At 33.2% G+C, this 17,438-nt stretch overlaps 1 protein-coding gene across 5 annotated transcripts in view; it reads left to right on the forward strand.

Annotated features, from left to right (window-relative positions):
• Nucleotides 1-17,438, forward strand: part of LOC114326427 (glucose transporter type 1) — a 659,305-nt gene that overhangs the window by 598,553 nt on the left and 43,314 nt on the right. For all 5 annotated transcript variants that reach the window (XM_028274797.2, XM_028274796.2, XM_028274795.2 and 2 more), the window contains one exon: nt 15,240-15,379. In XM_028274797.2, the coding sequence (XP_028130598.1) occupies nt 15,240-15,379 (140 nt within the window). The remainder of the gene's footprint in view (nt 1-15,239; nt 15,380-17,438) is intronic.

Consider the following 17,438-nt stretch of genomic DNA (forward strand, 5'->3'; position numbering starts at 1 on the left):
GGGCTCTCTGAACCGCAAAGTGGAATGTTTACCTGGCGGTGCCTTTTGGTATGTTATACCTGGGTTAAGCAGAAAGCTTGAATTGAGCCGAAATTCATTTCGCTTATTCCCCGTTAGAGGGCGTTCTATCCATAGTGCGATATAAATTATTTTAATTTATATCGACAATCTACGGTCGGAATGGTAAAAATCTGTCTTCCTTAGAGCCTCCTTGACAAAAGGTAGACCTAGAAATAGTACTATCGGAGGATGGAGGAAGACAGATTTTAATCAAAACGAAACCGTAGATTTTCTTATTTTGTTAATGCCATACTCTGCATAGAGTACAAGGACTCGTTTCATATGGGCTCTCTGAACCGCAAAGTGGAATGTTTTCCTGGCGGTGCCTTTTGGTATGTTATACCTGGGTTAAGCAGAAAGCTTGAATTGAGTCGAAATTCATTTCGCTTATTCCCCGTTAGAGAGCGTTCTATCCATAGTGCGATATAAATTATTTTAATTTATATCGACAATCTACGATCAGAATGGTAAAAATCTGTCTTCCTTAGAGCCTCCTTGACAACAGGTAGACCTAGAAAGAGTACTATCGGAGGATGGAGGAAGACAGATTTTAATCAAAACGAAACCGTAGATTTTCTTATTTTGTTAATGCCATACTCTGCATAGAGTACAAGGACTCGTTTCATATGGGCTCTCTGAACCGCAAAGTGGAATGTTTTCCTGGCGGTTCCTTTTGGTATGTTATACCTGGGTTAAGCAGAAAGCTTGAATTGAGTCGAAATTCATTTCGCTTATTCCCCGTTAGAGAGCGTTCTATCCATAGTGCGATATAAATTATTTTAATTTATATCGACAATCTACGATCAGAATGGTAAAAATCTGTCTTCCTTAGAGCCTTCTTGACAACAGGTAGACCTAGAAATAGTACTATCGGAGGATGGAGGAAGACAGATTTTAATCAAAACGAAACCGTAGATTTTCTTATTAAATTATATTACTTCTTATGATATTCTCGACTTAAGCTTAAGATCTGTTGGTGCAACCGGGCATAAAGGTCTTTTCTATTTGGAATGATCCAAGAAACCTAAAAAAAATGTCCTATGCAAAAAAATTAGTTTTAGGAAAAAACAAAAAACAAACGTTTAAACAATTTTTTGACTTTTTGATCCTGGCAACATACAAATTTGTTAAGAGGGGATATTTTCAAGCAAGATGGTAAAAAAAATTGTATCGAAATATTTTTCCGCACGTAATATTATATTTACGCATGTTACATATTTATACATGCAGCGGTTGCTAATCAAGCGACCGCTTGATTGGCAATTAAAAAACAAAGTGGTCTTCGATATTGTATTGCAAAAAACTCTTCGGGATTTCAGCAATCGATATTCAAAGAATAGGTTCTTACCTTGGCAACATCGAAATTTTTAGTTTTTCACATAGTTTTTGAGGGTTAAAAGTTACCGATTTCGCAATTTTTAGATTTTTCATCGCTTATATGTCAAAAACTATCAACTTTAGAGAAAAGTTACTAAAGACCTTTTCTGTGTGAAATGATCCAAAAAACCTAAAAAAATCTTTGTTTGATGCAAAAAAAGTAATTTTAGGAAAAAAACAAAAAAACGTTTAAAAAAATTTTGACCCACCTTTGGACCTGGCAACATGCAAATTTGTTAAAAGGAGTCCTTTTTGAGTAAGATTGTGCAAAACATACGAATCGGAATATTTTTCCTAGCGGATGCGCAGTGGCTTTTTGGACTAATAAAACATTTTTAACTATCCTCAAAGCTTTTTTTGAACTTTATGAGGAATTTTTTCAATTATTTTTTTTTATTAAAATGAGATCTTTCTTTATATTGGTAATTTAAGTTTTTGACCATAGCTCTGAAAATGGCTTTGTGAAAGACTATTTTTTGTTTGTAAGCCGAAAGCGCTCCGCTAGAAATTCAATACTTTTACACATTTTAAAAATACCTTTCTTTTTCCATTCATTTATTTACATAACTATGCCTTGATTATTTACTACACAAATACAACCATGAATATTCTAATAATTTCATCTAATTTGTCACAATTATACTTAAAAAATCAAGACACATTATTTTACATTCCAAACGTCAAAAAAACTGTCAAAGTGTTTAGACAAATTTAAGAATTCCTCGGGAAAATTTGTAGATTTAGTTAGTTCTAAAGTCTTTTTTCATTCAACTCAAATCGATTGTGAAGTATTAAAGTGTGTTTCAAGAGATTCTACAGAGTGTTTAGCCGATTTTGTTTGTTTTTCCGTATATTTTAAGTTTTGTTATTTGACAACTGTACTGTAAGTAGAAATTTTTTTATATACTTATATTTGAACGTCGCCCGTGCCCCGGGATGTCCGTGAACAAAAATGGAAAGGATCCACCAGATCCTGGTGTAGAAAATATTGGGTTCACAGATGAGAGCGATATAATTATGCAGACAAATGATTTAAATCAGAATAATTCTCATAGTGAATGTTTAAATGATACTAGTAAAAGTACTAATGATACCATAAACTTGACATCTACTTCAAATAAAACAAATACTATTCAAAAAAGTCAGGAATTTAATTCATCTAATCGATTTAGTTTAAATGATACTGGTCCGTTTTTTATATTTGTTCAACACATAAATTTAAGTATCGGTCGTTTGCATCCAATGAAACTTGGAGAAAAACTACTTTCGCTATCTAGTTATGATAAACTATGATAATTGAAATTGTTAGTGTAGGTAAAAATCGCATTAAAATTCAAGTCAATTCAGGTGCTGTTGCGAATAAATTAGTAGTTGAAGATTTTTTCGGAAAAAATAACCTAATTGCATATATTCCAAATTATTTAACGGAAAAAAAGGGTCTCGTTCGCGGAGTGGACACTACTCTAACTGAGAGTGCACTACTTAATACTATTAAATCTAATATTCCAATAAAAAAAGTTCATAGAATGACTAGAATAGTTCAAAGTGACGGTGTATCAGAAAGAGTTCCTAGGCAAATGGTTATTATTAGCTTTGAAGGTAAATTAATTCCCCAGTATATTTACATCAACAAAGTTAGGTGTCCAGTTGAAATATATGGTAGTCCTGTTATGCAATGTTTCAACTGTCTTCGTTATGGCCATTCAACGACTCAATGCAAGTCAAAAAAAGATGTAAGAAGTGCGGTAATGAAGGTAACACTGATTGTCCCGATAAATGTACTACATTTTGCGTTTATTGTAAAAATAGTAGCCACGAGTCAGTTTTTAAAGAATGTCCCGAATATTTAAAACAAAAAAAAACTAAAGAAGCTATGGCTAACTTAAATATTTCATTTAAAGAAGCCGAAAAAGCTCTTGAAAATCCATTTTATTCCAGTTTAGTCCAAAAAAATAAATTTGCACCTTTAATGACCTGTGACACATACTTTCTTCCATTAAAAAGCTCCTCCCCTAAACCCTCGAATTCCACCACTACTTATAAAAATAATAATCATCTGAATATAGCCCCCCCTAACGATAACCCCCCCAAAAAAAGGAAGACTACTGATACAACTCCTAATTTTCCTCCTGTGCGTAGGGAATACCCGACCAGTTTCTGTTCGGGATCTGTATTTCAATTTGGAAACCATGAGCCCCGTAATGAATTTGATATATTTATAGGCCAGCTCAGTGCTTCACTCAAAAATTTAATCAAACAGAGTATCCTTGACTATTGTAATTCTTCATCAAATGTAGAAACTAATTTTAAAAATTACGAAATTGAATTAGAAAATAAAATTAAAGATATTATAGGTAATATTTTTACATGATTTTAATGGCTGACAAAAGTATTAAAATTATTCAATGGAATATTCGTTCGCTAAATGCGAACCGATATTCTTTACAGCAATTACTGTTTGAAGAACGTTTTGACATAGGTCTTTTATCAGAAACTTGGTCAAAACCATCTGATACTGTTTGCTTCAATAATTTCAATGTAGTTAATAAAAGTAGAATTAGAGGATATGGAGGAGTTGCCATAATTTTAGCAAATAACATTATTTATAATCCCATTTCATTTGTTAACAATTTCAATCCTAATTTAGAAGTTTGTGGTGTAGATATTAAAATTGACCAAAAAATGTATACTATCCTGAGTGTGTACCGTCCATCAAATGTTAGAGTAACAGTGCAAGATTACGTTAGTCTTTTTTCTCAAATTAGCAATGATTGTATTATTACCGGAGATTTTAATGCACATCATGGATTATGGGGATCAAATTCATGTTGCGTCGATGGTAATATACTAGTAGAAGCATTAGATTTCTTTCCTAATTTAATTGTTGTTAATGACGGGTCGGCTACTAGAGCTACTCCTCCAGGGAATATGAAATCTGTTGTAGATCTTACTATTATATCCTCTAGTTTATGTCCATCCTTTGACTGGACTGTTCTTCCAGATACCTATGGATCAGATCATTTTCCAATTAGACTTTCTGTGCAGAATATGAAAATTGAAAATAGAACTTTTATATCTTCGGCTAAATGGTCGATGTCTAATGCAAACTGGGATAATTTTAGAAACAACGTAGAAAGTGCCTTCAGACACGAACCAAATAAAAACCAAACAAACGAAATGATTTTCTTTTTATTAGATTCTATTACTGATGCAGCCAACAAATTTTTCAAAATTATCAAACCGTCAGTCAAATCTTTCAAATCGCCACCATGGTGGGATGATGAATGCCTCACTGCTTCTAACGCTAGAAAAAATTCCTTTAAAATTTATAAATCTAATCTTACCCTTTCAAACTTCATGGAATATAAGAAGAATGAAGCTATATGTAAACGAACTTTCCGCTCAAAAGCTAAATCTAGTTGGGCTCGGTTTTGTTCCTCACTTACTAGGCAAACTTCACCTTCAGAGCTTTGGAAAAGGGTAAACAAAATTCAAGGTAACAAAAAGTACACCGCTAATGATGAATGTATGGTAGAAAGGCTCTTTACAAAAATCTCTCCGGATTATGTCCATTTACCACTATTTATGCCGAGCAGCTCTACTAATGACCACTTTTTACTAACCCCCATTTCAGCTGACGAACTTAAAGCAAATATCAAGAGTTCTAAAAATACAGCCCCTGGTATTGACGGCATTAACTATAGTATGCTATTAAACCTACCTGCAATTGCTATATATTATTTGTGCAAAATATACAACAATATTCTACTTAAAGGAGATCATTGTGACGCCCTCAAACAATGCCTGGTTATTCCTATACCCAAACTAAACCAGCGTACCGACTTAAGGCCTATCTCTCTCATGTCCTGTTTGCTTAAAACATTTGAACGAGTTATGAAAAGCAGATTAGAATGGTGGTGTGAGAACAAAAATATATTTCCAGTGTCTCAGTATGGCTTTCGTAAGAACAAGGGAACTATTGATTGTGTTTCTCAATTAACAACTGATATTCAATTATCATATTCAAATAATAATTATCTATCTGCCATTTTTCTTGATATTTCTGGGGCTTATGACAACGTCAATTTAAATCTACTGTTCGAAAAACTGAAGCACATAGGTATTCCACCTTTGTGTGCTTATGTATTAGTAAACCTATTCCTTAATAGACAGGTATTTATTAGATGTAATGATAGATTGATTGGCCCAAGAGTAGTGCATCAAGGTTTACCACAAGGATCAGTCCTCAGTCCCTTGTTGTTTAATCTATACACTCTAGATCTCCACAGTATAGGAATTAGATGCAGTATATTACAATATGCAGATGATTTCTGCTTTTACAATGTGAATAAGTTGTACCAACAAAGTATTAATTCAACTAAGATGGTACTGGGTGATGCAAGAGAGTATTTTTTGAAACAAGGATTTGACCTTACTGCAAATAAATCAGCGGTGGTGTTTTTTACGCGACATCGCTTACCAGTTATGACCAGCATCATGATTAACAACCTAAGTATACCCGTTCATAAGCACTACACTTATCTTGGTATTACATTGGACACCAAGTTAACATGGGATGAACACATTAATAAGTGCTTAATAAAATGTGAGAAAAGTTTAAATATTCTTAAAGTAGTTAATCGCTATCGATGGGGTGCTGACCCTAAAATTAATTTAATGTTTTATCGTGCATATACCAGATCCATTCTCGACTATTGAAGCATTCTATATGGATCTGCCACAAACAGTCGCCTTAAAAAACTAGATCGCATTCAATATAAGGCTCTGCGGTTAGTTCTAGGTGCGCTCAAGTCTACGCCTATAGAGAATCTTTTAGCTGAATCCATGGAGCCTCCTTTACATTTAAGACGACTATTTTTGGCTGAAAAATTTATTCTTAAATGCCAATCTTACAACCAAACTGAACTACTACAAAAACTATGTGACATCTCTGTTTCTAATCTTGTCGACAAATGGTGGCACAACAGGAATTCTCCTATTTTAGCAGTGGCATACTCGAACGTTTCTCAGCACCTAAACAGTCCAGGTGAATTAACTTTCTTTAAATCGAGTTTTAATATATCTTATGCCAATGTTAATGTTTGGTTCCCAAATTTTGACAGTGAGAATCCAGTTGACTTTCAGCAACATATAGCCAAGCTTGATAATCCATGCAGGATTTTCATGGATGCTTCAAAATCAAGATTGGGAGTTGGATGTGCTGTATATATTCCGGATCACCAAGAATCCTTGATGTTCAAGTTAGATAAACAATGTTCCATATACTCTGCAGAAATGTTCGCGATTTATCAAGCTCTAGAATGGGCTGTCAACAAAAAAATTTCTAACAAGCAAGTTGTAATTATGTCAGATTCAAGATCTTCGTTATTAGCTCTAGAAAACACACGTAAACATTTATATAAAAATAGCCTTGTCGTCAAAATTTTAGAAAACCAACTAAAGCTACTGGAAAAACAGACTTCTGTAACTTTCGTCTGGGTAAAAGGACATATTGGTATTTCCGGTAATATAAAAGCAGATTTTTTTGCTAAAGAGGCAATCTTAAAAGGATCGGAAATAACTTGGCTAGATAGAAGCGATCTAACAGCTACTCGCAAGAAAAGTTTGAAACAAAATTGGGATATTGAGTGGCACGCTTTCTGCAATCGAAGCAATAATCTCTACACCAAAATTCATCCTAGTTTACCTACTGAGCCTTTTGCTATCAGAAGTTATCCCAATAGAAATATATATGCCATGTTTATTAGATGTCTCTTTAATCATGCCACTGTCAAGTCATACCTCTATAGATTTAACCTATCCGAATCAGATCTTTGCGATTGCAATGGATATGTTGACGATATTAATCATTGGTTGTTTGGATGCAAACATAATGATGTTGCAATTAAGTTTTTGATGCACAATCTGGTTCAAGAAGAAATACCTTTCCCACAAAATAATGCTTCTCTTTTATATTTGTCTCGTAGAAATTCTAAAATTAAACAAATCATCTGGGAGTTTTTAAAAAGGACTAAGAGGAAAATTTAACTTGCACTGAATGAGTCCGGTTGAATGTGTTTAGCAATAATTATTGTTTTTTATGTTTATCCTTATTATGTAATATTGTCTCCCTGTGAAAGTTCATTAAGTAGATTTTGCAGGGAGGTAATAAGAATAGAATTGTATAAAAGTTTATATTGAAAACATTAAAAAAAAAAAAAAAAAAAAAAAAAAATATGTATACAAAAAAATATGTATACAAAAAAAATGTATAAAAAAAAATTAAATCTTATTAAAAAAAAACAAAAAAAAAGTATAATAAATTATAAAAAAATAAAAAAGAGAAAAAAAAATTAAAAACACAAAGAGGGTGTAAACCTCCGCGGGGTTGATCCGGGTTGAAGCCTTATCGCTGTGTAAAAAAAACATATATTTATTAGCATTTAGTATTAGTATTTAGTATTATCATGTAGTTTTTTTTGTCGATTTAATTATTTGTAAATTAATTTAAGTTGGTTAGGGCCATGAATGAGGAGTATACCTACTGGTCAATTAAATGTTTCCACTTCTACATATGTATGTATGTATGTGCGTGCATAAGTATTATATGTGCGCACATGTACCTAATGTATTATGTAATGCAATGTATTATATTTGGAATATTGTAGCAAACAGTAATTTATTATCTATAGGGCTTTTCATCGATTGTCATTTGTTTCGAGCTTCTGTCGTGTGTCGCATAGTATTGGTGTATCTGCGTCATACGTCTTTGGTTTGTATTATTGTTTATGCCAATGACGTATGTCGTAGATGGATTGGTATTGTGTGACGCGTGACAGGGGCTCGAAACAAATGGCTGTGAATGAAAAGCCCTATCGTGGCTGAATGGATCAAGTAATCCAAAGCCAATAAGAAAGAAAAAAAAAATTTACATTCTGGTCCATTGAAAATTTGAATATAAAATGAAAAATAAAAGACTTTATAAGCAAAAATAACTAAAAATTTTTGCACAAATATTTATGGACGTTATAGCAATTTTGTTTGGTCATTTGACAATACAATGACAGAGAAGTTATTTTATAGACGGTATTTCAATGAATAATTTTCAGTACAAAGGGTCCAGCCTATTAATTCATTCATTAAGCATTACAATCCCTAGGGATTATAGCTAACGCCGTGGCGTTTAAAATCCTATTTTTGGGTGAGATGGAATACTCCTCTGTCATTTTATAGCTTGCTGTGTGTCTTTGCTGTTCTCGTGACTCTTTTCCATTTCTTCCTGTCCTTGCACTGATCTTTCCAGTCTTTCACATTCATTACTCTTATGTCTTCTTCTCTTCTACATCATCCAACCATCTTCTTCTGGCCTTCCTCTGCACCTGGGCCATAGTGGTGTCTAGTTAGTTATCCTTCTCAGCATATCTGATTGTGGGCGTCTCTGTATATGTCCTATCCATTCTAAGCGAAGCGATTTAATGTATCTGGCTATATTTTCTCTCTTTAATTCTTCTTCAATTTCGGCATTTGTTTTCATTCGTATTTCTCCCTCTCTTGTTATGTTGTGGCGCAGTATTGTTTTTATTATTTTTCTTTTAAATTTCAGAAGACTATCTTCTTCTTTCTTGTTAATCGTTGTTGTTTCCATCCCATATGTAACAACAGGTCTTATTTAGGTCTTATATAGGTTTATCTTGGTTTTCTTACTTAGGGTTTTGCTTCTCAGTAGATTTCTATTCATTCCATATGTTTTTTTGCCTTTCAGAATTCTTTCCTCTGTTCTCTCTTTTCCGGTTTTCCCTATTGTTGCTCCCAAGTAGCTAAAGTTGGATACAGTTTCAAATTTATGGTTCTGTGTTATTAGATATTTCTGATTTGTTGTGTCGTCCTTCCTTATCGTCATGTATTTTGTTTTGTGCTGGTTTATCTGTAGCCCTATTTTCTTCGCTTCCTTATCTAATTTTTCAACTGCTTTTATAAATGTCATCTTCGTCTTCGCTATGATGACTAGATCATCTGCATATGCTACCAGTTGAAGTTGATCTGTAATAATGTTTTTGTTTGCAAAGTTTGCTCTTCTTATTATTACTTCCAACATCAGCTTAAATAGTGTCGGTGAGATAGGGTCGCCTTGTTTCACGCCTTTGTTTATATTGGTTTCGTTTGAAGTTGTTCCGTTGAAACTAATCTTTGTTGTGGTGTTCTTTAGGCTTACTCTTAGCATATGTATTAATTTTTCTGGGATTCCAAGATTCTCTAGCTTCTCCATCATTTTCGTTCCATTAATTGTGTCAAAAGCCCTTTTAAAATCTATGAATATTAGGTGAATCTCTCTGTTGTATTCTCTCGATTTTTGAATTATTTGCTCCACTGTATGTATGGAATTAATTGTCGATCTTCCTGGTCTGAACCCGTTTTGGTATTCTCCAAATATTCGTTCAGCGCATAATTTAAGTCTCATGTTTGCTAGAATTTTATATGTGGTGTTCAATAAAGTTATTGCTCTGTGATTCTCGCACTCCTCCCGATCTCCTTTTTTTTATATATACTATTATACTATTATACCCTTTGTTCCAATCGTCTAGTATTCTGTTTTGTGTCCATATTTGTTGTATTAGCTGGTTTATTTCTTTATATAATTCTCTTCCTCCATATTTTAATAATTCCACTGCTATTTCATCTTCTCCTGCTGCTTTTCCGTTTCGGAGGTTTTTAATTTCTTTTTGTACTTCTTCTTTTGTAGGAATTTCTAATTCGTCGTTATCTTGTATTATTGGTCTTACTTCTTCATCGCGGTGTGCTTATTATATTAAGATAGTAAAAAATGTTAGCGATAGTCCAAAAATAAAAATACAATGTTAATCTACATCAAAAATATTCGACCAATAAAATGTTAGACACCTAGCTCCACCCATAACCCCCAAAAATGAAATAAGAACATTACAATCTGATCAAATAATATGATCAATGAGCAACTTATTTCTAACCTAAATTACTACTAAAAGCTTAAGACTATGGGCAAACTCAATAGTACCCCTTAGGTTCTGTTAATTTATTGCACAAATGTCAACCAGTACCATCACTTGCACCGTGCATTACTTTTCACTTAACTAACTCGAAGGGTTTCTTCCTCTTGAGTCTTCTAGCTAGATCCTTGTTGTCGAGGAGCTGGATGGCCTTAACATTGACGTATTAAAGAAGTCGTTGTTCGTGACTCTTCGCAAATTTTTTAATGGTCTTGTTAACAGTATCCATGTCTAGGTACCTATGGAGGTCACTGTTGCTATAGTACCAAGGAGCGTTGACAATGTTCCTTAGCACTTTGTTTTGGAATCGCTGAATGATGTCTAAATTACTGTTACTAGCGCAGCCCCATAGCTAGATGCCATATGTTTTTATAGGTTTTAGAATCTGTTTATACAAAAGTATTTTGTTGTAGATTGACAAAGCGGATTGTCTTCCCAATAGCCAATACATTATTTTATACTTCATGTTAAGCTGTATTCGTTTCTTTTTAACATGGGACCTCCATAGGCGTAACCAGGATGATCCTAAGGGGGGGTTACAACTACCTGAAAGGGGGGGTTACAACTACTGGAAGGTCTCTGAGGGCTATGGTGTTAAGCGTATAGAGCTCAAAGTGCATCCCAATGGGGGGGGGTTATAACCCCCAAAACCCCCCTGGTTACGCCTATGGGAGCTCCAGCGTAGCCTAGCGTCTAATGTAATACCCAAATATTTTGTGGTATCGGCATATGGTATCTGAGTATTACTTACGTTAACAAAAATGTATTGGTTTTTCTTGTATTTAAAATTTATACGCACTGACTTCATTTCATTTTTCAAAAATCATTGGTGTTATGTATTCTTATTTCTTCTTTCGAGCATTATTTCTCCAAGTAGTACCTTAATCTTCAGAACTTTTACTGGTGCCTTTGTATTCTCAGCTAAATATTCCACAATGAGTATAATATCTAATTGGATAGTTAACAATAACTATTTATTAAGCTAGTTTACAAGCGGTACCTTATTTTAAATTATACATGATTTCACCACTCAACAATAAAAATTGAAAATTATTGGGATACATAGTTATAGTACTAAAGTGGCGAAATGCGCATAAAGATTTTTTACTAAGTAAATTAAAAGGAGGCGAAAAAAGACTTTGTGCAACAGACAAGGCACGATCTTTGTAGTAATGCAAGAAAGCATAAAAATGACTGTGCAATAATGCTCAGACAATAATGTCATTAATTTTGTTAATGTTCTGTATTAAATTAATTTTCTGATAGTCTACCGGATATATTGGATAATTGGTTCATGTAACTTACATAGTTTGTGTGTCCTGTTATTGTAATTATCATTTCGAGTCTTTGGATTACGCACGAATTAATACAATGAGATCGTTTGTTAAGCTGAAAGATAACCTTGAAGATTTTTATATTACTTCATATTTATTTGTTCGCCGAGTTGCGTTTAATTGATGAACAAACAAAATACACCAAATATCACAATTAAAATTTAAAATCTTAGTCGTAGTCGTAGGGTAGGTGGCGATAAACGCCCGCAATTTCTTCTATTGTCTTTATAATTTTTTCTTACAGAAATTTATCAAAGTGTTGCTACGTCACTGGCACCAAAATAATTTCTACTTTCATAAATCCAACCGACTAACTTTCCTGAGAAAATTCTCCAAAAATCCGGACTATAATGCATTCAAAAGATGTTTGGTTTTACCAACTTACTTATATAAATTTCAAAGTTGTCCCACGCTAACCCCTTGGTCTTGGCTAGTCATTGCAATTATAATTTTTAGGCAGTCGGTTTCAACTTGCAAGCCAAAACTCTCTACACTTGTATTAAAAAGTATCATTTTAGTATTCGACTAGTCCGGAGGCATTTATTGTTTAGAGTTTTTAACTCTCGCGTATGTGATATAGTTCTTATATTTTCTATTATATTAAGATCCGGGCTGCTGGAAGAATCTGACAGAAATTTCATGTTCTCATATCCATTTTTTTTTTGGTAGATTTAGCCGTATGGAGTGAGGCTCCGTCATGTTGAAAGGTAAAATCTCTGGATTGATAGAACTTTGCTGCACTTGGTAAAAACGATAATTCAAGGATATACAAACTACATTGTCCTTTTGAGATAATCCTTATAATATAATGCTGTGTTTTATCCGAAATAACACGCTTTTGGTAATCTCCCACATAGAGATCAAATTTGCTTTCGTGGCTCTAGATAACTTTGTCCGAAGAATATTTAGTCCACGAAAGTTTTGATTTAGCTAAACTATAACAAATCCTTTTTTGGGTTTCCATTAAAAATGGCTTTTCATCCCCGTTCCTCTATAGGCAACTCCATTTATCAGTTACTTCTCGTAGTGTATTTTTTCTTTCTGACTTACATATTCTAATTAAATGATTTACAATTCTTTAAAAAATAGCTATTGGACGGCCTGAGCTTTTGTTAAGAACATCAATACTGACAGTTTCACCATATTTCCTAATTACTCTATTAAATACAGTAGATAATTATTGCTACAACCAATTCACTCGAAAGGGCCTAGCCGGGTAAGATGATGAAAAGTGTCCCCAACTCGATTCGAATTCCATATAGGTCACCGTTTAGCATATATAGTGAAACTAACTTTCTGAAATTTTTAGCCCACTAGGTGGTCATGTGGCCCACCTAGAGCCTAATTAGGGTTTTTATGTTTTTATTTTTTATCTCAGCCGCATTGAGAACTAGCGAAAAACTTTAAATAAAAAAGTTGTAAGCTTTAAAAAGTTCTGTCCCAAAAAAATTTTGTTTTTAATTTTTGGCGGGAAATTTAAATTTTAGAACGATTTTAAAATTTTAAATCAGTATAAAAAAAATAACTAAGACATTCATTTTCACGAAAAAAATATATAACGTGTATTTTTGCATAATGTTTCACCCTGAATTATTTCAAATTTTTAAAATTGGTGAAACACACCTTTAAAAATAAAAAACCGCATTTAGTCGGTTTTTTTTTGTTTTTTGATATAATTTTATACATGTTTTTCAAAAAAGGTAACACCGTCACTGGAGTAGGTAAAAAACTAAAAAATTTTTCAAATAAAAAAAGATGGTACGCCACTGACGTATTTCAAATTAACAATCATTTTTGAATTCCTCGTTCAATTTGCGATAAATAGAAAGATAGATTTTTTGTCACAAATTGAACGAGGAATTCAAAAACGATTGTTAATTTGAAATAAGTCAGTGGCGTACTATCTTTTTTCTTTAAATAGTTCAGACCATTATCCCTATGCGCGCCAATGACAAATATAAAATTCTGAATTGTATGTCAAAAAATGTAAAATAACTAACTCTTAAAACTCGCCAAATTGTATTACAATGTTGCCAGTAGTTTCGGCAAAATCGTAAAAAATGTGTAAAATTTTGTTTTCTTCAACGCCCTGTATCTTGAAAATGGATGGTGTTACAAAAAATTTTTATTAAGCAAACCCCAATTATTTTCAGTTTTTCACCTACTCCAGTGTCGGTGATACCTTTTTTGAAAACTATGTATAAAATTGTATCAAAAAACGAAAAAAAAAACAAAAAAATGCGGTTTTTTGTTTTTAAAGGTGCGTTTCACCAATTTTAAAAATTTGAAAAAATTCAGAGTTAAACATTATGCAAAAGTACACGTTATATATTTTTTTCGTGAAAACGAATGTCTTAGTTATTTTTTTATACTCATTTAAAATTTTAAATTCGTTCTAAAATTTAAATTTCGCCCCAAAAATAAAAAACAAAATTTTTTTCGGACAGAACTTTTTAAATCTTACAACTTTTTTATTTAAAATTTTTCGCTAGTTCTCGATGCGGCTGAGATAAACAATAAAAACATAAAAACCCTAATTAGGCTCTAGGTGGATCACATGACCACCTAGGGGGCTAAAAATTTCAGAAAGTTAGTTTCACTATATATGCTAAACGGTGACTTATATGGAATTCGTATCGAGTTGGGGGCACTTTTCATCATCTTACCCGGCTAGGCCCTTTCATTGTACAGTCAAACTTTTTAAATTGATTAAATGGCCAATACAGTCTTTTTTCAAATATTGGCATATTTTTAAAAGCTGGTAATAAATAAATTAACCCTTTTTTGTACACAATGGCTCTCAAACTACTATTGGATTATTTGTAAACTTTCTACAGGTGTGTAAACAGACGGCATTATTAATGTTTATTGTCACACCTAGTAAGTATGTACTTATGAAATAAAAGAGATCTTATTTTAAACAGTGTTCAATTTGATCGGAGACAATCACGTTTATTGCTAGGTGTGTGGAGGGAAGATTATGACAAAAAATTGTTTTGAACTCTGTCTATTAAGTGGACACCTAATGTTCTATATTCTATATAATAATATATGTTTGTTAGTTTATCTTTTTTGTAATCATCATCATTGTCATTAACATATTAGCTGATGTCTTGGGGTTCATCATTGAGCTTCAGCAGCTTGGCTCGTTTGATTAATTATATTTCTCCACTGGTCATGGCCATCTGTTACTACCTCAGTAGACTATTTGTTGGGAAGCTTTTTTGTAATGTCTGCCCATCGCTGTGGCAGATCTCCATGTTAGCAGATTGGCTCTGAGGCCTACCTTGGACCACCAACCGCCCCATTTGGATATACTAAAGAAATTTAAAATTCTGTGATACTAATTGTGTAATACTAAAATTTTGTAATACTAACTATAAATTGTTCCGTATCTGTATGCTACTTTGAAGAAACATATTAATGTAATATTATTTTGTTTCAGAACGCCCTAGATAACTATACCTTCCTGCCGTTCAGCGTCTTCCTAGCAATCTTCTGGATATTCACGTATAAGAAAGTTCCAGAGACGAAAAACAAAACATTTGAAGAAATAGCAGCCTTATTTAGGGAAGGAAATGGAAGGTAAATTTATAAACGTAGATGAAATTTTGTAGTGAATATTAAAGGCTAAAAATAAATGATCAAATTTCAAATTATTGATGTGTTTTGAATGAAATAAATTTATTTTAAATTAAGATGTAGATAACGAAAAGGTTATACCTAAAAGTTGTAGGAAAAAAGAAACAACAATTTCTTTACGGGAATTATTTCTATTAACCACCAGGTATTGGTAACATAAATGTTTAAAAACTGTTACCAATATTTATGCCTAATTGTATATTTAATATGGATGCTATTATTTTTTAGATTAATGTTTTTACAATTTGTACATATTTTATTTAATTTTTGAGCTGCTCTAATTAAATTATATAGTTTGAACCATTTTTCATTCGCTATGCAGTGATCCTCTAATCAAGACTTTGTCATGTTTTGCTAACATTAAATGTTACAACAAATCAACAAATTTTGTTATCGAGGTATACTGTGTTTCCATCTATAGTACACATCGTACCTTAATATCTCTCGCAGGATTCTGCTCGAGTAGCCTTCAATCACAGCGAATTATCTGGCTTTTTCTTCTATCATATCTAGAGTACCCTGAGTTGGTTTAGGTCTCCGAACAAGTAGCTCCCAGCTGATTTGTTCTTCTTCTTCTTAAAGTTCCCTCTCCTATCGGAGGTTGGATATCATAATGACTATGGTCACTTTGTTGGCTGCTGCTCTGAATAGTTGTAATGAACTACAGTTAAACCATTCTTTAAGGTTCCTCAGCCAGGAGATGCGTCTTCTTCCTATGCTTCTTCTTCCTTGGACCCTTCCTTGCATAATCATTCTCAGCAACTCATATTTTTCTCCTCTGGTAATGTGACCCAAATATTCTAGTTTTCTAGTTTTTATACTTTTCATAATTTCTAACTCCTTATTTAAACGTCGTAGCACTTCAACATTGGTAATCCTTTGAACCCACTGAATTTTCAATATTCTTCTGTAACACCACATTTCGAACGCTTCTATGCTTTTTATGTGTTGTCTCTTCAATGTCCAAGCTTCTATTCCATATAGCAATATAGAAAATATATAGCATCTTATAGCCCTCAATCTGAGAGGCAACTGAAGGTCTTTGTTTGTAAGCAGTGTCTTCATTTTTATAAATGCTTGCCTTGCAGTTTCAATTCGGACTTTAGTTTCTTTGATTTGGTCATTTTTGTCATCAACCCAGGTTCCCAGATATTTGTATGTGGGAACAGTATGTGTGACAGGGTGTCTGCCATTATAACGGTGTCATCAGCGAATTTTATGTTATTTAATATTCTTCCGTTTATAGAGATTCCATCACTTAGTTCCGCTATCGGTTCCTGAAATATGGCTTCACTGTAGAGGTTAAACAGTAGCGGCGACAGAATACCACCCTGTCTTACTCCTCTCCTTATATTAATATTCTCGGATTTTTGTTCTTATATCTTTATATTGGCCTTTTGATTCCAATACAGATTGATGGTAATTTGTAAATCTCCTCTGTCTATATCTCTGTTCTTATCTAAGCATCTTTGAGAGAGGACATTAAACGCAAGCTCATTTGTGCCTGGGCACAATTGTAACTTCTCTTAGATAATTGTGTGTTGATTTTGTCTTCTGTTTGTTACTGTGATATGTGTGTCTCCAAGGGAGAGAGAGAGAGAGAGAGAGAGAGAGAGAGAGAGAGAGAGAGAGAGGTATATTATTACTAATTATGGTGTTGTTTGTTAATCTCAATTTGGTTTTCGTTACTAATAATTTGCTTCTTTTTCCTGTGAATCGTCTTATGGAGTCTCTGGTCATTACTGTTAAACCTTGGTCCATTAAGAAGCGTAGATATTTAGATTCGTTCTGCCAATCGATGGGTATGTCTTGCACTATTAGCTGTGCTTCAGGGTTGTCTCTTGTTTTTTTTTAATAACCATTTGAGTCTTCTCTGGACTGATGGATATTTCCATTACATACTCCATTCTTCTGGTGTATTCAGTTTTTACGCCTGTATCCAGGTTTCTGTGTTTGGCCATTATTTGTATGTCATCGGGATAGAATCAGATTTGGAAAGCAG

This window comes from Diabrotica virgifera, chromosome 1 (genome assembly GCF_917563875.1).
Source record: "Diabrotica virgifera virgifera chromosome 1, PGI_DIABVI_V3a".
In the NCBI taxonomy this organism is placed as follows: domain Eukaryota; kingdom Metazoa; phylum Arthropoda; class Insecta; order Coleoptera; family Chrysomelidae; genus Diabrotica; species Diabrotica virgifera.